The sequence below is a fragment of the Podarcis liolepis genome, assembly GCF_965112155.1.
Source record: "Podarcis liolepis genome assembly, chromosome: 1".
In the NCBI taxonomy this organism is placed as follows: domain Eukaryota; kingdom Metazoa; phylum Chordata; class Lepidosauria; order Squamata; family Lacertidae; genus Podarcis; species Podarcis liolepis.
Window position 1 is genome coordinate 119,476,300 of NC_139554.1, and position 24,315 is coordinate 119,500,614.

Here is a 24,315-nt window from a genome sequence, read left to right on the forward strand (position 1 = left end):
TTTATTCAATATCACATGGGAATTTGTAAATTTGAGCACATTTTCTTTCCACACAGGGTCCTGCTGGCATGGCTGGTGCTCCTGGACTGAGCGGAGGCCGTGGTCCTCCTGGCCCCCCGGGTACCAATGGAATCCCTGGACAAAGAGGTCCAGCTGTAAGTCGCCAGCTCATCTTTGTCAAGTTTACATGAAAACTGGATTCAGGAAAACAACATCTGCAACCCTACAGATGTTGGAAAACAACACCTGCAATCTATACAGTACTTATAGGCACAAGGACATGACTTGAACCTAATTGGGGAGGATTATCTTTTGAGCTTCCAAATTTCCATGTTTCCTCCTGAAAACTATTACATCTTAATAATAATAATAATAATAATAATAATAATAATAATAATAATAAATTTTATTTATATCCCGCCCTCCCCAGCCAAGACTGGGCTCAGGGCGGCTAACAACCAATAATAAAAACAAGTTGATTGAAATACAACTTAAAAACAAGATTAAAATACATTAAAAGAATTAAGACATTCATTAAAATGCAGCCTCATCATAGAAAGAGAAAGGAAAAAAGAAAGGGGGGAAGGGAATCAAATTGATTCTAAGCCAAAGGCCAGGCGGAACAACTCTGTCTGACAGGCCCTGCGGAAAGAAATCAGATCCCACAGGGCCCTGATCTCATGAGACAGAGCACTCCACCAGCCAGTGTTGAAAAGGCCCTGGCTCTGGTTGAGGCTAATCTAACTTTAACTTGCTGTTATTATCGATATATGCCTGGGAATAACCTGAATCAGAGGGTTAGGGAAAGCATTCTCAGGCAGAGCAGCTCTTCCCTGAAGAGGAGCTGGAGGAGGAAGATTTGTCCCCACTTGTCTCCAGTGGTTTCAGAAGCAGGGAGGGACACAGACACTGAGCAGCTTTGGCAGGAGTTACCTAGCTATGAGATAATGGAAAGAGAAACAGAAGGGAGGGAACAGCCAGCAGAGACGTCATTAGAGTGTGAGAGACCCCCCCTCCCCAAGAACTAGGAGGTCTGTCTGTATTAGAGAACAAAGAATGCAGAGAGGAGGAACTTACTGCTGGTGCTCAGGATCTTGGGGGGTGGAAGGGGAAGGATTTAGAGTAGCCAACTGCTCTCCTAGTGGAGAAATGTGGATTTTTGCTTGCAACCAGATGACTGAATAAAAAAAGACTATAAATTATAAACTGCTCATTAATTCTTATCTGTGAAGTTATCAACGGGAGGGGAGGACTCTCGATGCCTTGACAATATAATACAAATGGGGATGGCACTAGAAGCCAAAAATATTAATGATAAGAAAATATTTTACTAGATATAGTGGCACGACAAATAAAAATGCGTAACTTTAGGGTGGGTTCAGTCATGCTTAGGAATAATTCCATGTGCCTTGCATCCTAAATAGCAAGAATTCTTGAGAGATCATGGCAGACAATGGATCATATTTGCTGACAATACTTTGAGCTCAAGATGAATATTCAGCAGCAGATTTTACTAGATTGCTTTTCGCTTGCCTACTCAACACTAAGGGTGTAACCCAAGTGCATTGAAAAGCCATGTTTGATCAAGGCATAATCATGCTTAGAGAAGCTTCATTGAAATTAATGAGACTTAAGTTAGCTGTGACTAACTTGCCCCATTGATTTCAATGGGTCTACTCTATGTATGATTAAGTCCAAGCCACTGTGAGATTTTATGAAAGCTGTCATTGTAGTGTTAGATCTTTGCTGGCTCATTCAAACAAGCAAGTCAAGCGGTGAATGCGCATGTCTGAAACAGCCGTTAATCTTTACCGCAGGGGTAGCTACCCTGTTGCAGCAAAATGACAAAGAGTGTCATGGCAAAAGCTTTAGTGCTGCAGAATCCACTTTGCCGAATGCATACAACGTGATCCTAAATCTCAGAACAGCACAATTTTTCTCCTAGCGTGTGTGGTTCATTTGGTCTCAGTCAGTGAAACCTCACATTCTATCGGAAGTATAATGTGAGGTATAGGGATGTGGGTGGCACTGTGGTTGTCAGTTCGAATCCCCATGACAGGGTGAGCTCCCGTTGCTCTGTCCCAGCTCCTGCCAACCTAGCAGTTTGAAAGCACACCGGTGTAAGTAGATACTGCAAATAGGTACCACTGTGGCAGGAAGGTAAACGGCATTTCCATGCACTCTGGTTTCCATCACAGTGTTCCGTTGTGCCAGAAGCTGTTTAGTCATGCTGGCCACATGACCCGGAAAGTTGTCTGCAGACAAACGCTGGCTCCCTTGGCCTGAAAGCAAGATGAGCTCCGCACCGCATAGTCTCCTTTGACTGGGCGTAACCATCCAGGGGTCCTTTACCTTTACCTTTTTATAATGTGAGGTGCTTCACCTGCTGGAACAATTGCTGTTTAATAAGTCTTTTGGTTAAATTTTAAGGGTTGTATGTTCTCTTTAGGGTGAACCTGGTAAGAATGGCGGAAAAGGAGAACCGGGACCAAGAGGTGAACGAGTGAGTATTTGTCGACCCAGTACCTAGTAGGTTTGGATGGGGGGGGAAATGTAATTCCTGCTTATGGAAAATTGGTTTCAAAAGACATTGCTGTAGTGAGATTTTATCTTTGGGACTCCTCCAGCTTTACCAGTTAATAATATTTTATTGTATTTCATTATAAGGGTGAAAATGGTACTCCCGGCGCTGCTGGTCCTCCAGGAGAAGAAGGCAAGGCAGGGGGTCCTGGTCAACCTGGCACAAATGGTATACCTGGAAGTCCAGGAGAACGTGTAAGTACTCAGCAGATCAGGTTTTAGACAAAGGGAAACACACCTTTGAAATGACTCGTGTGACCAACAGTGCAACCAGACTCATGTCTGCTCAGAATTCAGTTCAGCTGAGTTCAGTGGACTTACTTCCAGCTAAGTATGGATAGGATTGCAACCTAAATACCACTGAAGCAGCAAAACATTAGCCTGGCCCAACTTAAGGGACTATTCAGAAGACGGTAAATTCAAGAGAATGAAATGGAGTAAGAGCTTTTTTCACTAGAAAAAAGCCAACGAGATTGTTGAATATACATATTCTTGAATATATATTTTTTTGAGAAACAGTGTGGATTTGCAGTGTGTTCCCCAACTATAGCACTTTCCCCCATCAGTAGCATTAAATTGTAAGCTCCTCGGTACAATGACCTTGTCCTTTCATTAGCTGGATCAGGTCCAGTGTACATGAATTCTAGAACAGCAACAGATAAACTTTTCATCCAATGTGAAATGTCGCCTATAGTTATTCTTTTGACTAAATCTCATATATCATCTCATATATAAATATATTGTTATGTGGACATCTCAGTACAAATAAAAGACTGAAAATGCATTTGACTCTCTGCTTGGTTGGGATGTAGCATACTTCAGCGCATCCTTTTCCTCTGCTATTAAGTGACCCACAACATGAACATTTCTGTTGGTTTTTCCTTCAGGGTGCCCCAGGTTTTCGCGGCCCTCCTGGCAGTAATGGACTTCCAGGTGAAAAGGTATACTCTTCTCTTCCTGCTAAACTGTTCACTTTCTACTTTGCTTATTGTTTTTCCTCAAATTACAATACAACTTTATATTTCCACAATCTGTTACTAATCCTATATTGGAATTTGTTTCAATGCCATTTAAGGGCGGCCCCGGTGAACGAGGGTCTCCTGGACCTGCAGGACAAAGAGGCGTTCAGGGTGAACCAGGACGTGATGGTAGCCCAGGTCTTCCAGGAATGAGAGTAAGTTAAAATACCTTCTGGGTGGGATAGATAGATAGATAGATAGATAGATAGATAGATAGATAGATGATTAGATAGATAGATAGATAGATAGATAGATAGATAGATAGATAGATAGATAGATAATAGATAGAGATGATATAGATATAGATATGGATGCGGGTGGCGCTGCGCTATAAACCACCGAGCCTTTTGGGCTTGCCGATCAGAAGGTTGGTGGTTCGAATCTCTGTGACAGGGTGAGCTCCCGTTGCTCTCTTCCAGCTTCTGCCAACCTAACAGTTCGAAAGCGTACCAGCTCAAGTAGATAAATAGGTACCGCTGCAGCAGGAAGGTAAATGGCGTTTCCATGCGCTCTGATTTCCATCACAATGTCCCGTTGCACCGGAAGTGGTTTAGTCATGCTGGCCACATGACCCGGAAAGCTGTCTGTGGACAAACGCCAGCTCCCTCAGCCTAACAGCGAGATGAGCGCCGCAACCCCATAGTCACCTTTGACTGGACTTATCTGTCTAGGGGTTCTTTACATACACAAACACACACAATATTATATATATTCCATATTAGTGATGGCTAGCTATAGTAACAAAGAGCTCATATGCCAATACTTTATTCTGCTAATATCCAGATACCAACTTTCTAGATTTCTAGATAATTCCCTACCAGTGTCCAATCCTTGAGAATCCATTTACACCTATGCACTTAGTGGTCAATGCTTGTAAAGAGCTGTGCTTCATTATAGAGAAGAAATGGTGGACTTGTTTCTTGACTGCACCACTAGGACATCTTGAATTTGTCAACTTTCGAATTCCAAAAATGAGAGGTGATAAAAAAAGTTGTAACATGACTTGGGAATTCAAAAGGAAGTTTGGTTAAAGTAATGTAATTTAGTTTTGCTAAGCAAGCAAAATGTGTGTAAATCATTGAAAATATTTGCCAAGCACTTGCAGTTATATTTTTAATTAATTTATTTAGCATCACCTGACATTTGCAGAAGGGGAAATTTAAATTATTTTGTTTTCTGAAAGCATTTTGTGTGCTACTGCACCAAAAGTAGACTTACCAAGCTAATAGTTGTCCAGCCACAAAATAATAGCAGATTTGAATTTTTCACACCCAAAAACAATTTTTAAGACCCTTCACTGGAGAGATTAGCAAAAATTAAGTTTCATGCCCTAAAATAACATGCCCTACCACTTAATAAAGCTTGTCTTCAAGGCTAATGCTGTAACAGTGGGGAAAATAAAATGGAACCCTAAAATGTCCTCTTACGAAAGGTCTCTTTTACACAAATACTATTTTCATTTCCTTGCGCAGGGTTTAACAGGAAGCCCAGGAAGCCCAGGACAGGATGGAAAACCAGGTCCTTCTGTAAGTAAATAACTTTATGCCACTCCTGTTACCATCCTTGACTTTCACACCTGTAATAAAATAAACATAGCAGCTTATTTAAATTTACTGAGTACATTGGTTTGCTCTGAAGTTATATTAGCAAAGCTTTTACTCTGGGTTTTACTAAATGGCACTGTCAACCCTACTTTGCTAACATTCATGGGGACACCAAATATTATTAGATGAACGTATACTTTCAGTGTCTTAGGGTTCTCTTGTTTTTGTTTGTTTGTGTGTTTTAAATTGTTCAAGAATGTTTAAAATGATGGGATAATCTAGAACTGTCTTTGTTTAATTCACAACAGCAAGATGATCCCTTGGCGTTTTCATATTTCTCTGTTGTTTCTTTACATGTCCCTATACATTTAATTTGCATTTGTTTTCATCAGGGGTCCCCGGGAGAGTCAGGGCGAAGTGGTCCCCCAGGACCAGCAGGTCCACGAGGTCAACCAGGAGTGATGGGTTTTCCTGGTCCCAAAGGTAGCGAGGTTAGTATAATCTGAAGAATATATACTTAAGAGGCCACACTTACTTATACTTACAGGTTCTATAAACTCATGGTGCTGTGACTCAGACAACAGAATATCTGTTTCCAGTGCTTTTTCTCCTACAAAAAAAGAGGTGCCGGAACTCACCATGAATGTCTCTGTTGTTCTCTTAGAATGACACCCACCTGAGAGGTGCCAGAACTGAGTTCCAGTGAGTTCCAGCTGAAAAAAGTCCAGTCTGTTTCTGCTTTGAGTATGGCACCCCTGAATGTCTGTGACTGGCCATTAATTATGGTTCTATCACATTACTTTGATAATAAATAGAATGTAGTATACTGAACTTTTATTGCTTTCAGTGCACAGCCATTGAAACTTTCCACTATTAAAAACAAAAAAAGATTTCAGAGATACATTTCAACTCCGCCATATGTTTTGTATTTCTTAGGGTTCACCAGGTAAAAATGGAGAGAGAGGTTCACCTGGACCTCCAGGCGGACTGGTGAGTAGAATTAATCAACCTGCTAGTAATTCCACGTTATATCTTTATGGCATTATGCTGACCATAACTAACACCACTTCTTCTTATTTAACAGGGACAACCGGGAAAGGATGGTGAAGCAGGAGCACAGGGCCCTCCAGGACCTTCTGTAAGTAAGCTTCAGTGAGAAACATGACAACAATTTCATAGACTCAGAGTTGGAAGGGACCTCAAAGGTCGTCTACTCTAACCTGCTATTACTGTTGCAGCATCCCAATTATATCATATCTGCTAAAATTGTAACTATTGGTTATAAAAAGACAAAGTAAATTTATCACCCATCCTATCTGCAATTCTGTCTGGGACTTCACATGACATTGGGCAGTGGGGTACAAATTTCATCTGATAAACATGCAAATTATTTTTTGATATTTAGGGGAAATGAGTATGTTTGTTCCGATAGCATTGGAAATGAGATTGAGGGGAGCAGAACAAGGAATCATTCATCAGGAATTCAGGAATTCAGTACTTTTGCCTCCTCCTCCTCCTCCTCCTTCTACTACTACTACTACTACTACGCCAGCGTGGTGTAGTGGTTAAAAGCGGTAGATTCGTAATCTGGGGAACCGGGTTCGCTTCCCTGCTCCTCCACATGCAGCTGCTGGGTGACCTTGGGCCAGTCACACTTCTCTGAAGTCTCTCAGCCTCACTCACCTCACAGAGTGTTTGTTGTGGGGGAGGAAGGGAAAGGAGAATGTTAGCCTCTTTGAGACTCCTTCGGATAGTGATAAAGCAGGATACCAAACCCAAACTCCTCCTCCTCCTCTTCTTCTTCTTCTTCTTCTTCTTGATTAGTGTTGCCCTCTTATTGTTTCTTTATCTCAACATATCCAGGAACAAAACAGTACAGATGTGCCAATGATGAGTAGAGTGTGTTGGCAAACTATTATGACTACTTTCCCCCTCTGTTTTTTCCAGGGTCCTTCTGGGGAAAGAGGGGAGCCAGGAGCAACAGGACCACCTGGATTCCAGGTATTTTGATATTCGGCTGTTATTCATTCTTGAGTATGTATTTTTCCCCAAACCAGATTCTTTAAAAGCAAGTTAGGGCAAAAATGTGGAAATGCATTTATGACACGAATCATTTAATTATGTTTTGATGTTCAAGTCTGCAGTCCTGAACTCAGCTTGCTTATCCCATCCCATCAGAATCAGTGGGATTTGAGCAATGTAACTCTGAGCCAATTTCAGCCAGAAAAAAGCAAGGTACCATAGATTTCCCTACTCTGTATTTTTATGCCTTTCCCAACTGCAAAGACACCATCAGGTTATCAAATTTAGCTACTGGTCATCTAAAAGGAGTTGTAAAAGATCCATAAATACCTCCCAAGGAATTTATCTAATCCTATTTGTAGGTTTCCTTCAATATTCCTACAGATGTTTTCCTTGACATAGACCCTTCAGGTTAGCCTCACATTTGACTATATGAACAATTATTGGTGACAGGCTGCAAACATACCCTTTGTTAGGGTTACTCTTGAACTGCACGTTTGTGCTCTATAATGGAAGAGAGATAGTATTGACTCAGAGATGGAGTAGCCATTTGGCATGCTTAAGGATCTAGGCTTATTCCCTGACATCTCTAGTTAAAGAATGTCAGGCAGGTGGGGAAAATAGGCCGGTGCCAATCAGAGTAGACAATAACTGAAAAGATGGGTCAGTACAGTGGTGCCTCGCAAGATGAAATTAATTCGTTCCGCAAGTTTCTTCTTCTTGCGAGTTTTTCGTCTTGCGATGCACGGTTTCCCATAGGAATGCATTGAAAATCAATTAATGCGTTCCTAGGGAAACCGACTTCGGACCAGGTCCGGGGACAGTCTGTCCCCCGACCTCTTCTGAAGGCTGGGGGGGGGACAAGGGCTTTTCTTCCCACCCCCAGCATTTTAAAAAACCCCGGGACAGCGGAGGGCTTCTCCGCTGTCCGGGGCAATCTTAAAATGCTGGCGGGCAGCATTTTAAAATCGCCCCGGGACAGCGGAGGACTTCTCCGCTGTCCGGGGCGATTTAAAAGCCCCTGGGAAGGCAGGCAGGGGGGACAAAGCCTTTTGCCCCCCGCCAGCCTTCAGAAGAGGTCCTGGACCTCTTCTGAAGGCTGGCGGGGGCGAAAGTCTTTGCTCCCCCCGCCTGCCTTCAAAAGCTGTCCGGCCAAGGCTTCGCGGACCTCTGCCGGCATGGCGAAGCCTGGGCGCGCTGACATCAGCGCGCACAGGCTTCGCGGAGCGCTCCGCCAGCAGCGGCTGCGCTGCCGCTCCTGGCGGAGACTTACCCGCATGGCGAAGCCTGCGCGCGCTGACATCAGCGCGCCCAGGCTTCGCGGAGCGCTCCGCCAGCAGCGGCAGCGCTGCCGCTCCTGGCGGAGACTTGCCCGCATGGCGAAGCCTGCGTGCGCTGACATCAGCGCGCCCAGGCTTCGCGGAGCGCTCCGCCAGCAGCGGCAGCGCTGCCGCTGCTGGCGGAGACTTGCCCGCATGGCGCTGACATCAGCGTGCCCAGGCTTCGCGGACCTCTCCTGCCTTCAAAAGCCATCCGGGATAGCGGGAAGCGCTTCCCTGCTATCCCGGACTGCTTTTAAAATGCTGGCGCTGGGGAACAAAGCCTTTCAGCCCCCGCCAGCCTTCCTGGACCTCTTCTGAAGGCCGGAGGGGGGGGGGAGGCTTTGCTCCCCACCGCTATCATTTAAAAGAGGTCCCCAGAGATTTCCCTATGGGCTTTCGTCTTGCGAAGCAAGCCCATAGGGAAATTTGTTTTGCGAAGCGCCTCCAAAACGGAAAACCCTTTCGTCTAGCGGGTTTTCCGTCTTGCGAGGCGTTCGTCTTGCGGGGTACCACTGTAGTTTGACACAATATCATGCCTATATTCAGATGGAAATCACTAAGTGGAGGAAGCCACTTTCTACTCTTTCGGAATTTTTATTTATAAAGTCATGCAACACCATTTGGCGGTTTATGTGCTGGAAAAGCAGACCTATATACCGTATGTGTAACGAGTTCTTTTGCCTCTCCTAGGGACTACCTGGTCCTCCCGGCGGACCCGGAGAGAATGGAAAGCCTGGAGAAGCTGTAAGTTGTCCTTTCGTCTTTTCTTTTCCCTCCTCTTTCCCCTCAATCTTCACCTCCAGAAATAAAATGGGGAAAAAAATGGATGCACAGATACACAGTGCTGGGTGGTGTGGCGAAAAACATGCAGGCTTTCCCACATACTATCACAGCAGCATCTAAATGATATCTGGAAATGGTGGCATATATCACTGCTGAAATATCAGCCCTAGCAAACCTGGGACACAAGGAAAATTCCAAGGTTGCTGTAATGAATTCTGAGTCCTAACTGTATGTTGACATAGAGCCATTTTCCAGGGGCAGTGGCGGGGTGGGGATTAGTTTCTAGTATAGCTTTAATTGAACAATTAATGAGGTATTACATACCAAGTAATTACTGCCATGAAGTGATGTGACTCATGAGCCAAATGTTTTTTTAAAAAAAACCTACAACATAGTAGAAAAATAAACCATAATAATAATAATATAAAACTTTAAAAAGAATGAGTAGCATAAAATATATTCCATAGTGGAATACAAGGTTCATATTTATAGAAAACATATCACATAATCATGACTGTTGTCAAATAAATTCATATTTAGTATGAATATGATTTTTTTAAAGCTATATTTTTAAAGCAATGTCTACAAAATGTTTCCATCAATATTTGCTTCTTACTTAAATAAAAATCTATATTCTCCTGATATGCCAGGATTTCATACAAACTGTAGGGCATAAAAAACTATTATATAAGGACTAAACACGAGGACAGAAAAGAGTGTGAGTTGTTAGCATTTTCCTACAGGTCAAAAAGGGTTTTGATAAATTAGAATTGAATTATCTTTTTAAAACCTTAAAGAAAGTTAGCACTGGTTCAGTTTCTGGATGCAAATAATGTATAGTTTACTTCAAACCAAAATAACAGATAATTAGATGCATTGTAAGCTTTCGAAGGAAGTCTAGTTTATTACTTGTACTGTTCACAGTACCTTTAGCAACTGAAGTGTGAGCAATCCATTGTCTGAGGACTATGGCCATGACATGACCTATAAATGTTAAGCATTAATGAATATGTATTTCATGAAACATGTAAGTAATCTATCTGCATTTGGTTCATAAAAGGGTCCAAGAGGTGAAAATGGAGCTCCAGGACTCCCAGGAACCAAGGTACATTTTGTAACAACTGCTAAATGTTTTTGGTGTGTGTTTGTGTTTAAGTATGGAACAGGGGGGCTGGGAACCAAACAAATGCATGCTGTGGCCCTTGGAGATCGTGCAAAGCAAAATGTTTTAATTCATATTAGGGTGAAAATGGCATCCCAGGAGAACGAGGTGCACAGGGACCTCAAGGTCCCCCAGGAAGCAGAGGTGGAGCTGGCCCTCCTGGACCAGAAGGTGCAAAGGTATGTACAAGTTTATTTAGTTTTGTGCACACCTTGCATAATATTTCCGGTCTTCCTCTTTTGTTGTCATGTAATAGCTTCTTAAAACATTCCACTAGGGCCCAGGTGGTCCTCCAGGTCCTCCTGGAGGTCCCGGACTACAAGGTTTACAAGGAATGCCTGGAGATAGAGGAGCCAATGGAAACCCTGGACCTAAAGGGGACAAGGTATGCATTTCTGTACTTACAACAACAACAACAACAACAACAACAATAACAACAACAACAACAACAACAACAACAACAACGCATGCTATTCTAAACTCATAATGATCATCTGGCTAGCTTTACTACTGACCTGATCATAGGTTCCTTGAAAAACTGCATTGCCAGATGAGGCCACTAAAAGCTGCAGGTACTTATCTTTCCTGAGATCCTCAGTTTTTGGATACAAAATGATATATAAAAATATTGGGGTCAAATCTTCAGGTAGCATACCTCTCTCACCCCAACCCTAAGTATACTTAGCTTCCATTGGAGTCAGCAGGACTCCAATTGAAACAAAAAGGATTAAGAATGGGCTATTAATCACCATAATATGTTTATATTAGTGGGATTGGTTCAGTTTGACTCTTTAACCCTGAACTTATTGATCAGATTTGCACTTGAGTTCCATGATTGACTCAGCGTCCTGATTCATAACTTTCTAATACTTCCTAATCCTTGCTTGCATACTTTATATACTTTGTGAAAACCAGTATTTTCTCACAGCATGCTGTGTACCAGTTCTGTGCCACTGGTAACAATAGCCATATGAACATAAGTTACAGATTGGCGAGGAGGGAATGACCCTTTTCCAGACACTAAGTAGATTGACTCTGTTGGGAGAGTCATTATATCTACAACACTGATCACAGCAAACAGACTCCTGGTGATTTAGCAATGTTAAGAAATAGCAGTGGTGCCTCTTTCTCCCCTTTTCCTGTTCTGGTAATCATATAAGCTTTGTTTGACAGGGAGAGCCTGGTAGCAGAGGTGGAGATGGCTTACCTGGAAAAGATGGTGTCCGAGTGAGTAAAACCTCCCATGGGTTCATTTTTAGATAACTTGGCTACAACATCCCTTTATGGGCGGGAGGGTGGATTTCCAATAGTTCTCTTCCAGCTCATTATATGAGTCCGGGGAGCTCCTTGCTAACCTTCCCTACCAGTTTCCCAAACTTCCCCTTGTCAGGTAAGTCCAGAGGGCAGGAACCAGCAGCGGAGGCCAGCAGGGAGGGTTGGTAGCAATGGCACAGGTCACATTGGAAATAGACAGTCATGTGTATGCTCAGGAGCGTTTACTGCACAGGGAGTGCAGTTTTCCAATATTTCTCTGCTCAGTGGATAAAGCTGGGAGGGATTGTAAACCCACACATTCTATGCTCCCATGTAGCAGTGGATGCTCCTGAGCTGGGAGGCAATGCAAACTTCTATATAGCCCATGTTCCTCAGTGTTGATAGATGTTTGACTGTTTCGAACCCTCCTAGCCATTTCTCCCCAACTTAACACGTGTGTGTGTTTGTGTGTGTGTGTGTGTTTTAGTGGTGGGGATCAGCTTTGACTACTGGTAGTGGGTGAGCCTATTTTGAGACGCAGAGATTTAACTTCAGCTTGGTATTTCCAAAGTGGAAGATTCAGTTCCAATCCGTTACCCAATTTGGAATTTCAGCACCATCACTAATTCTTATAGCATGAAAGTATAAAACAACAACAACCCAGATTTACCCTATAGATCATCTATAACCCCTGCAAGCCTCTGAGTTGATCGCTTTTTTGTGGAGCGATCAATTCCACACCGCCATTACCTCCGCAGGAAACCAGAAGTCTGGGGAAAGAATATTCAGAACACTTTTGCTTTCCAGACTTTGTTGAAAGTTGTGTTCACAGTTTTTTATTAATATTACACTGCTGAATATATATATATATATTTCATCCTTCAGGGTCCTGTCGGTTCCATTGGACCCCCCGGTCCAGCAGGCCAACCAGGAGACAAGGTATAGGTCTCATTCCAAAATGGTGATTATTATTCATATGTAAATGTCAACTGTGCACATTTTGAAGAATCCAATTCTGAAAAAATATATATTCTTTTCTTTCAGGGAGAGCCTGGTACAGCTGGGCCTCATGGCCCAACAGGTCCCCGTGGTGGTCCCGTAAGAGATCCTTTATTTTCAATCATAATTTAAGCCATTTTTTGTTTCCTACTGCTCCTAAAGTATTTTCCAAAGAAGAAGTGTAGCTCTGTACAACCCATTGACTTCACATATAGTATTTTTCAATGTTGGTTTGCTTGCTTAGGGATCAATATATAATAGAAGGTGCCAGAATATCATTTCTTTTTGGCATGTATTTTAAAACTATACATGAAAGTAAATCAATCCCTCTTCTGTACTAAATTATATGCATAATCTCACAAATTTCACTACCAACCAATAGGAACCTGTACACATATTTCCCTCTCCTTTCCCTTCCCCCACTAACATTTTGCATTTACGCAAATTTAAGGAGCCATGATTTCAACATTACCCTATTCATTTTTCTTATAATAATCCATTATAAGATCTCTAGTGATCCATTTTAAACATTTAACTCTGCTGGTGGCATAAAATTGTGTAACTAAAATTGATGCCTAGCACAGAACACTGATTATCGACAAAATAAGCATATTTAGCAAAGCAGTCTGGCCATGTAGTTACGTACAAGAATATAATCAACGTTTATTTTTATTTATTTATTTTTCTTGCATTCATATCCCACCTTTCTTCCATCATGGAACCTAAGGTGACACACATGCATATTATTGATTCTTCCCTATGAGGGAAATTAACCTTATTGTCCTATTTAAAATATTATTGATCATTTCCTAGCTGCTTGATAAATAATAGTTCATTATTAGAATGTCCATTTGTGGGTTTATTTAACTTTCCTGACACACAGAGTACATTTGGACCCCTGAGAAACATATGAAAATCTCAAAGGGGGAGGGGAGGAATGCATGTCTTTCTTGCATTGGTATACAAAACAGATAAAGAAATAAGAAAGGAACTGAACACAGCAGGTGGGGAATGAGTCAATGTATAGGGCATTCAAGCAAAGTCTGGGTTTAGACGCTTGCTATCCTTTATAGCCACGCGGGTGGCGTTGTGGTTTAAATACCACTGTGCCACTTGGACTTGCCGATCGGAAGGTCGGCGGTTCGAGACCCCATGACAGGGTGAGCGCCCGTTGCTCTGTCCCAGCTCCTGCCACCCTAGCAGTTCGAAAGCACGCAGTGCAAGTAGATAAAAAGGTACCGCTCTGGCGGGAAGGTAAACGGCATTTCTGTGTGCTGCTCTGGCTTCACCAGAAGCGGCTTAGTCATGCTGGCCGCATGACTCTGAAAAACTGTCTGCAGAAGCGGACAAACACCGGCTCCCCTGGCCTGTAAAGCGAGATCAGCGCCGCAACCCCAGAGTCATTCACGAATGGACTTAACTGTCAGAGGTCCCTTTACTTTTACCTATCCTTGATCAAGTCATTCCCACAAGAAGTTGCCAAGCTAACAAAACATAACCAGCTGTGAAAGGGTTCAAAACTTTTGCACACTTTCTTCGATGTTGTAAATACAGTGGTGCCCCGCAAGACGAAATTAATTTGTTCCGCAATTTTTGTCGTCTAGCGAATTTTTCGTCTTGCGAATCACGAAATCCCATAGGAATGCATTGAAAATCAATTAATGCGTTCCTATGGTCAAAAAAAGTCCAAACAAAGCCAAATTTGGTACAACAACAGTTTATTAACTGCTCTTTAAAGTCACACATACTGTAAAGAGCAGTTCAAAAATTTAAGGGAAAATAAATTAACTTTATAAACAAAACATGTCTTTGTTTTTAGACAAAGAAAAAAAAGTCGCGAGACGTTTTCGTCTTCCGAAGCAAGCCCATAGGGAAATTCGTCTTGCGAGGCAAATCGAAAACGGAAAAACCTTTCGTCTAGCGAGTTTTTTGTCTTGTGAGGCATTCGTCTTGCGAGGTACCACTGTAGTTTGACGTCTTGAGAGGAGAGAATAGGGGGATCCTGCAAATGCAGAATATCCGCAAACCAGAGCAGCTGAAATAGGAACAACATTAGAGGTGGTACTTTGCAAACTTCTGAGGTGATTTAATCGTATTACTCGTTGGCATTTTCAGGGTGATCGAGGAGAGCAAGGACCCCCAGGACCCGCTGGCTTCCCTGGAGCTCCTGTAAGTACAGAGATGCATAGATAGATAGATAGATAGATAGATAGATAGATAGATAGATACTTTTTTGTATTTTCCCAGTCTTTTTCCATAGAAAAAAAAAGTACATCAGAAGATAATTATTACCCCTTTTTCACTCTCACCTGTGCATAGCAAGAGGAAGGCAACAGCTTCCTAGAAATATTGAACCTTCTAGTAAATTCAGGCAGTGAGTGCTAATAGAACTACAGCTGTACCTTGGAAGTCGAACGGAATCCGTACCGGAAGTCCGTTCAATTTCCAAAGCGTTCAACTTCCAAATCGCAGTTTCTGATTGGCTGCAGGAAGCTCCTGCAGCCAATCAGAAGCTGTGGAAGCCCCATCGGATGTTCGGCTTCCAGAAGAACATTCGAAAACCCGAACAGTCACTTCCGGTTTTTGATTGTTTGGGAGCCAAAACATTCGAGAACTAGGCTCTTTGAAAACCAAGCCACAGAAAGAAGAGAGAGGTTTCAGGGTTCTCTGTGAAACTTTGATATTTGTAGAAGTACAATAAATGTTTTAGAAACCAAAAACAGAAACGCCTAGCCATAAGGACTGAGTATGCCCAGCAACCACAGAATCTAGGATAATTGTTGGAAAAGACCAACCAGAAAAGACTGGCTAAAATGGCTGCCTAGGACCCTGAACAGGAGCTCTACTATTAGGAGGAAGGATGCACAGCAAGCTTTTGGTGCACATCCACTTGTCTAATAGTAATCCAGATGTGCTTGCTTCTCCTTCTGCATCAAGTACACCTGGCTGCTGCTTTTTACAATATAGCGATTTAACAATGAAAAACCCTCAATGACATGTAAACAGCAATAACCCCCATAGTAAGGTGCTTGTGCCAAACAGAATTTGAGTGCTCCTCTGCTCACAGCAGAAGGCCCTGCTGCAACCAGTTGCTTCTCGAGGCGATTCTACACTTCGCCCTGCACTGAGATTGCCTGTAACATCTTTTATAAGCACTAAATGCTGGAGCTGGAGAGCAGAACCAAGGAGGAATCGTGGTCTTTTGAAAAGCCCAGTCTTTGAGGGAAGTTGTCAGGGAAATTAATAAGACATTAGCTCTGTGCACACTACTTTGCGATAAGCATCTTTAATTGCATCTACAGTGAAACAAACATTGAGCTTGACAGGTGATTAAATTTGGATTCCAGCTTTCCCAAAGCACTCTTTAATAATAATAATAAAATTTTATTTATAGCCCGCCCTCCCCAGCCAAAGCCAAGCTCAGACAGGCTTTCTACCAGAATCATCCATGACAGGATTTGCAGCCCCCGCAAAAAAGCAGGGGAGCAGGTCTCAATAGCTACTGTTAGCTCTCATTATTCACCTCCTAATCAGTCATAATTATATCTCATCAGTGCTATTTTTTCTAGAAAAAGAGGTCCCGTGTTCTCTTTTAATGGCAATGGTGCCCACCTGAGAGGTGCTGTAACTGAGTTCCCGCAAGTTCTGGCTGGGAAAAAAGAAATCCTGTGTCTCCTACTGATAATAATGTTGATGTTTAACATGCATGTCTTACTTTTCTATAGGGACAAAATGGAGAACCTGGTGGAAAAGGAGAGAAAGGCCCTTCTGGTGAGCGTGGTGAACCTGGAGCCCCAGGTGCTGCTGGTCCGTCCGGAGGCCCTGGAGCACCCGTAAGCATAGATATCCTAATCTAATGTTTCTGAAGTCAATGTATTGCTGGTCTGTATTTTCCTTCTGGTATTATGATGTATCGTTCTCATATTCTGTCTAGGGTCCAGCCGGTCCCCCAGGAGGAAAAGGAGAGCGAGGTTCGCCAGGCCCAGTAGTGAGTATTGTTTTTTCAGTCTCTCCTTTGTCAGTAAGCAATGCTGATGCATATTCCAGTCCCAGTCAGATGCAAATAGTTGCACTTGCTCAAGTATCTAAGAGAAGCATGCTGGATTCCCCTGACATAGATAAATAAGAAAGTAGTTTAGGTGCGACATGCTTTGGTTCATCTGGCCTGAAAGCTCTAATTGACAAAAGTACCGTATTTTGATGCATGCTTTGACATATTCCGAGGGCCTTCTGGCAGTTCCCTTGCTGTGAAAAGTGAAGCTACAGGAAACCAGGCAGAGGGCCTTTTTGGTAGTGGCACACCTTCCCATCAGATGTCAAGGAGATGAGTAACTATATAAGCTTTAGAAGACATCTGAAGGCAGCCCTACATAGGAAAGCTTTTTAATGTGTAATGTTGTATTGTGTTTTGTTATATGATGGAAGCTACCCAGAGTGGCTGAGGTAACCAGTCAAATGGATGGGGTACAAATAATAAAAATGATTATTATTTAGTTAGACCAGCCCATCCATTGTAAAATGTTGACCTCCTGTTCTTACGTGGAGATAAAATGGAAATGCATTCATATCTTTTCACAACATGGCTACATATTGCACAAAGATGCTCTAGCATTGGTCTCTTAATATATATCTGCCAACAGACGACAATGCTTCCTGCATCTGATGAAGTCCAGAAAGGTTCTGCTGCAATAGCTCTAGGAGTCTTTAGGTTGCCACAATAATCTTATATTCCAGACCTGTTTCTGACAGGCACATTCACCATATAAATCTCAGTTAGTTGCCATGTAAAAAATGCGGTTATTTTTCACTCTCATATAGTAACTTCCAACATAGTCATCAAAGTAGGTGATTTAATTATGTACTTAAGGATATTTCAGTCCCTTGAATTCTGCTTTTCGGTATTTGAAGATACTAGTGTTTTATGACCTGTTAACTTGAGCATCACTTATATTTTTCAGGGTCAGGCTGGCTTTCCTGGTACTCGTGGCTTACCTGGCCCTCCAGGCAACAGTGTAAGAATACCTACCATTTCCTAATCCTTTCCATGCTACTAATGTCTCCAGTTGCCTTTGAGTTCTCAAGTGGCCAGGGATGAGTGCCCAGCTCCATGGACATGAATTTACTTGCCCATGGGTTGAGCACATATTGCTTGTGAAGTCTTAATCTACTGGTTTTTGTTTTAATAAATTATAAAACTATCTTCCTGATGGAGAAACACCAACCTGCCCCAAACTACAGAGCCTCCAATTTTGCCTGCTTAGGTTCTCCCAGACTCACCTACATCAGAGCTGTAAGGAAGAAACCTCTGGGTGGAATTCAGGGTCACACTCAGGCCAGCAGCTGATGTGCCTCTTCATGACTCCTTGTGCTTAAATCCTACCCAACGCCACTTCCACACAAGTTGTGACATATGTCTATGTATCAGGCCCAACAACCCCATGTAATCCACTAAGTGAAAAGCGAATCTTCTCAACTAAAGGCCAGTTGTGGTTATGAGTCAAATTCCTTCTGGCTCTGAAAACCAGCAGCCACTCAATGCCTCAGTGGAAGACTCTAAACCAAGGGATGGAGGGCTGCAAAACTGGCCCACGATGTGTGAAAGAGGTGAGTGGTGGGCTGCCCTGCCTTGTTAAATGGCCTGCCACTCCAACCACCTCGCAAGAACCTGTTGGCCTCTATGAGAGGTCAAAAATCTCAGCGATGGAATTGGGAGGCCATAGTGGCATCTGTGCCACCCTGCAATCTTTCTCCAGGCCATTGCTCCTTTCCTTTGCTCCTATGCCACCTGGTTTGAGATCATGCTGTCGCCAGTGTGGTGTGGTGGTTAAGAGCGGTGGACTCGTAATCTGGGGAACCGGGTTCGCTTCCCCGCTCCTCCACATGCAGCTGCTGGGTGACCTTGGGCTAGTCACACTTCTCTGAAGTCTCTCAGCCCCACTCACCTCACAGAGTGTTTGTTGTGGGGGAGGAAGGGAAAGGAGAATGTTAGCCTCTTTGAGACTCCTTCGGGTAGTGATAAAGCGGGATATCAAATCCAAACTCCTCCTCCTCCTCCTCCTCCTCCTCCTCTTCTTCTTCTTCTTCTTCTTCTTCTTCTTCTATATAGCAAAATGTCCTTTTGCAACTTGGCTTGAACTAAAGCCTAGCTGCGAAGAACAATTCCTGCAACTGGATCCAAGCAAGACTTAGGACAAGGAATAAATACATTTTTTTGAAAGTGTTCTTAGAGCTCAATTCAATCCATATTGAAGGGTGGCAAGTCTAAATCAAGGAGGTCTATCTCTTTGGACACATAACATAAATTCTCCATTATTTTGGTATTCTACGAGTGTTGATTCAAATACTGTATGTCAAGCATCACTTTCAAATATTGACTCCTAGGGTAACCCAGGACTTCCTGGCAATGCGGGTCCCCCGGGCAAGGATGGGCCTCCTGGCCCAGCTGGTTCTACTGGTCCTGCTGGTGGCCCAGGAGCTGCTGGTCCCAAAGGTGAGCCTGGCCCACCAGGTGAAAAAGGTCCGGCAGGTGTAAAAGGAGAACCAGTAAGTACATTATTTGGGAGTCTATAAAATAGAGTTTAAAATATCCGGTGAAAGATTACTGTTTTCCTGTGACGTCTTACTTCTGATACGTAAAAATTACAAATGCAGTGATTACACTGATCTGTTGTGGGTGTGTGGGTGTGTAATAAATTAGGACCAATCTTTACAGCTAGTCATAGCAGCTCTTCTTCTTTATCAATGCATTACCTTGCCTACATGTCAAAATGGCTGCTCATCACTCTCCCGGGGGTGGGGGACAGTTGCAGCCCCTTACACTTGGGCTCCTTCCTCTGATGGCTTAGGCACAGGCCATTGAAGGGGAATTCCCCCTGGCCAGCAGGAGTTCAGGGGCGGTCTTCCTGCCCATGGCACCGTCTTCAAACAGGCCAATCAGTGGCCCCACCTGGAGGGCAGTGCCTTGCTGTCTGGCTGGCTATTGGCTGCTGTCTCCTCCAGTCTGGAAGCAAGGCTTAAAAGGCTAGCTGCATGGAGATTTAACAGCGCTACAAAAAATTTCATTTACTTAAGTTTTTGTTAACACTCTTCAAATGGTAAGGAGTAAACATACACCTTCCTGCCAACGTAGCAGTTCGAAAGCACATCAGAGTGCAAGTAGATAAATAGGTACCGCTCCAGCGGGAAGGTAAACAACGTTTCCGTGCGCTGCTCTGGTTTGCCAGAAGCGGCTTAGTCATGTTGGCCACATGTCCCGGAAGCTGTATGCCGGCTCCCTCGGCCAATAAAGCGAGATGAGCGCCGCAGCCCCAGAGTCGGTCACGACTGGACCTAATGGTCCGGGGTCCCTTTAGCTAAACATACACATTGTTTTATCTATATCACAGGATTGGATCATGGTTTTTGATCCTAGTTTTCAGGGCAAGCTCAAATCATAGTTTGCCAGTTCACATTAAATGGTAAACTATGGTTGGCCTCAAACCAGGAAATGAGGGAAGGATTTCCCAGGCTCATGGACAGGAGAATACTTCAAGCTCAATGTTTCTGCCAGGGTCATTCACATAGCGCCAAACTATGGTTCTGCATTATGCCTCAACCATTCCTCTGTTTCTTAGAAATGGAACAACTCAGAATGTAAAAAGTATCCCCCCCCCCCTTTAAACATAATTGGTGGGAGGCAAGACTTGAAGTCAGCCTTCCTCAATTTTTGGGTTCCTCAATGTTGTTGATCAGCCCCAGCCATCTGGATAAATGGCACTGGATTGTGGGCAAGCAGTCCAACAACATCTGGGGACCTAAGATTGGATTATTCATTATCTGGTTCTAAAAGCCTTAGCGAAAGTTTTATCAGAACACTATTTCTAAGAAATATGGAGGCCCATAATCGTGACAGGGGCCCATGGGTCCATTTGCTCACTGGAGAAGCTGTTATGGCACCGCACAAACACTGCAACCAAGCACACACCACAGTGTTCTGTTGGCTACAACATACCGCTTCTTTCAAGCCTAATCTTAATGAGGAGAGGGAGACCTCGTGAGTGTCAGGGAATATGGTCCCCATTATGCTCTGCAAGGCATGGAGTGCATTTTCATCTGTACCATCTCTGCTCAGCTGAGCATGTTCTGCAATAGAAACCTTCTCCCCCGTCCCCCCAGCTACACATATCTCAGTAGGCTTCAAAAGCCATTTTCTGCATCTGTATTTGTTGGTGTGGGGGAAATGTTTATTGTCCAAGGCGATAAATACAATCAGTAAATAAATCCCATAAACAAATTTGTTTCTGTATTTCTCTTCATAGGGTTTTCCAGGTCCTTCAGGATTGGGTGGCATACCTGGGCAACGTGGTTCTGTAGGGCTGCCCGGCCCGAGAGGTCCATCTGGTGCCAATGGCGCACCTGGCGGAAAGGTAAGGCATTATTCCGCTACTTTTAATTCTCCAAATTATTTAACAGAACAAACGTTTTGTGTTTTTAGAAATTAGGTCTTGAAGTGGTGTGTGTGTGTGTGTGGGTGGGTGGGTGTGTGTGTGTGTGTGTGCTTCGTAAAGAAATGTGTGAGGAAGCTGTTTTGTGGACAAGTCTCCAGTGATCGGTGATTTCCTCCAGAGTTATAAAACATATAATTCCATTTTCGTGTCAGTATCAGCAGTTTTGTGGTAATATAAGGTGACATTATGTCAATGATGGTCAGTGTGGTGGGAGAGTTGGTAGTAATCACTTGCCTTCAATGAATAGAGTCCAAGGAAGAACAAGCTTAATTATTTACTGACAGATGCAATGCAATACTGCTGGAGGCAGGAAGTGGCTGGGTCAGCCCCATGGGGGCAGCTTTTGACTAGCCAGCAGCTTTCAATATGGGTGCAAGCTGGTATAATTAGCCGGCATCAAGGGAATGAGAGGTTCCCCCCCTCCCCCGGTAGTTTTGGAGTTTGCTTATGATGGGCAGAAATGTTACTGAGCCCTTTTGCATATCCCATTGCTTTAAAGCTCTTGCCACCTCTCTACCCCTCTAGCAATGAAATTTAAAAGCTTTACTTACTAACTCCTAAGGTCTGATTCATGCATTGTTCCTCGCAGCAGCAAGGAGAACACAGGTAGATTACTCTTGGGTGCCTAATACAGCATATAGTTTCAAACATGCAAGTTCAGATCCATCTGTCTTGGTGGATTATATAGTGAGAAGAGAGAGTGAGGAATAGGAAAAGAAGCAGCTTCACTTTCTCCCTCGAGAAGAGGTTTGACCTAGCTGAGTCTAGGAACAGCTCTCTATGGCCTTAACCTCTTCATGCCTACAATAGCTCACATTTAGCAGGGTTTTAAAAAAATGTCAGTATGTCATTAATCCATCTGTTTTTCCATTGCAGGGTGAAGATGGCAAACCAGGATCCAATGGTAGCCCAGGAGAACGAGGACCTCAAGGTCCACCAGGTCCAATGGGCCTCAATGGAGCACCCGGAGAACCAGGCAGAGACGTATGGAAAGAATTTCATCTTCGTTCTATCCTAGGGATAAACATACACTGCGTGTAGAAATTTTGCCCACCTAAAATGAGACAAATTAGCCTCATTCAAACATCCTGTTGTATATCCTAGTACAGAGACTAGGAACGATTTGGTCTTCCTTCTGTGGGAAGCTGGATACTGGTTTGCACCCATGCATGCACATTGCTTGATTTCTTTGAATTTGATTACTATACAAGACAAAGGTCCTTACTTCCTGGGAGACCCATTTGTTGCTGTCACGTGGGTTGGAGGGAGATCTGGACAAGCTTCCTCTGGTGTGCTTGAGTGACTGTTGCTTGACTGTAGCACTGCTTATTTTGCACCCCTGTGGCCAGTCAGCTGCAACAGCCAGCCTTATGGGGGCAGAGACTCCAAGCAGACCAGAGAAGGAACCTCTCCCAACTGGTCTACGCCTAGACATTAAAGGCTTGTTTGCACATCTTTGTGCTTGGTTTCTCTTCACATGATTATGGTTTAATTCAGACTCACAGCTGAACATAAGACCAGATTCAATGAAGAGCATTGTGTCAGAGGTAGCATGGAAGTTTAATGTGTGATTCCCTATTCGGGCACGCATATCAGCATGTGGTACTGCGTTCCTCTTCATGTGTGATGTGTGGGAAATCCCTTAATGAGTGAGCAATCTCAGAAAAGCAGCAGCAGCCTCTTTTGACATGCCATTATGACCACGATAATTTCAAAGTTAAACTCTTGGTGGAAATATCACTCCAGAGCTAAATATTTCCTAAATGTTAAAGGATTTCTTTTAAGAAATCCAGTCTTTCCCTTTGCTTCAATCTGTTTATACTTATATTTAAAGCCTTCTTTCTCCCATATTTCTCAGGGTAACCCTGGATCAGATGGTTTACCAGGTCGTGATGGGTCTTCAGGACCAAAGGTGAGAAGCGACTTAACCAAGGTGGTCATGTGTGCTCTTTCAGATCCCAGTGACTGTGGTTGCTACTGCTAGTCCTAATCAATACAGTGGACCTTGGTTCTTGAACTCAATCCATTCGACTTCCAAAATGTTGACAAACCAAGGCGTGTGAACAATGCCAACAGCCAAAACAGATGTTCGGCTTCTGAAAAACGATCGCAAACCAGAAAACTTACTTCCAGGTTTGCGGCGTTCAGGAGCCGATTTGTTTGTCAACTAAGCCGTTCGGGAACCAAGGTACTACCGTACTAGCATTTGACTGTGTTTGTGGTCATTTAGAAAATTAAATGAATTCCTCACGTTGGCCATTTGTTGTCTCCTCAGGGTGATCGTGGTGAAAATGGTTCTCCTGGTTTGCCAGGGGCTCCAGGTCATGTGGGTCCCCCAGGTAATACTGGTCCAGCTGGGAAATCAGGCGAGAGAGGACATCCAGTAAGTATGAAAACAGTGCTGCCTTCCTATGTTTCCTTACTAGCATCCATTTAATAGTAAACTAGCAGGGTATTAACAGTATGCTATGCTTTTTCCACCTCCGCCTGACACCACAAGGAAGCGGGGAACCCATCAGCAATACCACAGCGAGGAAGGCACTTTCCCAAGAGATTTACCGTATTTTTCGCTCTATAGGACACACCCGACCATAGGACGCACCTTGTTTTAGAGGGGGAGAACAAGGAAAAAAATTATCCCCCTCTCTGCTCAGTGCCCCTTCAGCGAAGCAGCAGGAGAAACGGAGCCACTTCCATTTCTCCTCCTGCTTCACTGAAGGGGCGCTGCGCAGCTCTCCCTCTCTGCTGAAGCCAGAAGAGTCTTGCTCTCCCGGCTTCAGCGAAAGGAACCCGAAGCCTTCGGAGTGCAGCGCAAGTTCCCGCTGCGCTCAGAAGGCTTCAGGCGGCTATCCCTGAAGCCTGGAGAGCAAGAGGGGTCGGTGTGCACCAACCCCTCTCGGTCTCCAGGCTTCAGCGAAAGCAACGCAAAGCCTCCGGAGCGTGGAGGGAGCGCTCCCTCTGCGCTTCGGAGGCTTCGTGTTGCTATCGCTGAAGCCAAGGAGCCTGCATTCACTCCATAGGATGCACACACATTTCCCCTTCATTTTTGGAGGGGGGAAAGTGCGTCCTATAGAGCGAAAAATGTGGCACCTTGCCCGTTTAGTGGATTTTCTTTGGGTGAATTGCTTCGAGTCGATCCCACTA

The 24,315-nt window shown here is 43.7% G+C and overlaps 1 protein-coding gene across 2 annotated transcripts in view; it reads left to right on the forward strand.

Moving 5' to 3' along the window:
* The window catches only part of COL3A1 (collagen type III alpha 1 chain), a 97,536-nt gene that overhangs the window by 63,175 nt on the left and 10,046 nt on the right, over positions 1 to 24,315 (forward strand). For both annotated transcript variants that reach the window (XM_083467460.1, XM_083467461.1), the window contains 26 exons: positions 57 to 155; positions 2,450 to 2,503; positions 2,668 to 2,775; positions 3,468 to 3,521; positions 3,656 to 3,754; positions 5,072 to 5,125; positions 5,536 to 5,634; positions 6,080 to 6,133; positions 6,228 to 6,281; positions 7,091 to 7,144; positions 9,178 to 9,231; positions 10,331 to 10,375; positions 10,513 to 10,611; positions 10,710 to 10,817; positions 11,606 to 11,659; positions 12,572 to 12,625; positions 12,731 to 12,784; positions 14,801 to 14,854; positions 16,411 to 16,518; positions 16,620 to 16,673; positions 17,644 to 17,697; positions 19,067 to 19,228; positions 20,983 to 21,090; positions 22,048 to 22,155; positions 23,030 to 23,083; positions 23,447 to 23,554. In XM_083467460.1, the coding sequence (XP_083323586.1) occupies positions 57 to 155; positions 2,450 to 2,503; positions 2,668 to 2,775; positions 3,468 to 3,521; positions 3,656 to 3,754; positions 5,072 to 5,125; positions 5,536 to 5,634; positions 6,080 to 6,133; positions 6,228 to 6,281; positions 7,091 to 7,144; positions 9,178 to 9,231; positions 10,331 to 10,375; positions 10,513 to 10,611; positions 10,710 to 10,817; positions 11,606 to 11,659; positions 12,572 to 12,625; positions 12,731 to 12,784; positions 14,801 to 14,854; positions 16,411 to 16,518; positions 16,620 to 16,673; positions 17,644 to 17,697; positions 19,067 to 19,228; positions 20,983 to 21,090; positions 22,048 to 22,155; positions 23,030 to 23,083; positions 23,447 to 23,554 (2,007 nt within the window). The remainder of the gene's footprint in view (positions 1 to 56; positions 156 to 2,449; positions 2,504 to 2,667; positions 2,776 to 3,467; positions 3,522 to 3,655; positions 3,755 to 5,071; positions 5,126 to 5,535; positions 5,635 to 6,079; positions 6,134 to 6,227; positions 6,282 to 7,090; positions 7,145 to 9,177; positions 9,232 to 10,330; positions 10,376 to 10,512; positions 10,612 to 10,709; positions 10,818 to 11,605; positions 11,660 to 12,571; positions 12,626 to 12,730; positions 12,785 to 14,800; positions 14,855 to 16,410; positions 16,519 to 16,619; positions 16,674 to 17,643; positions 17,698 to 19,066; positions 19,229 to 20,982; positions 21,091 to 22,047; positions 22,156 to 23,029; positions 23,084 to 23,446; positions 23,555 to 24,315) is intronic.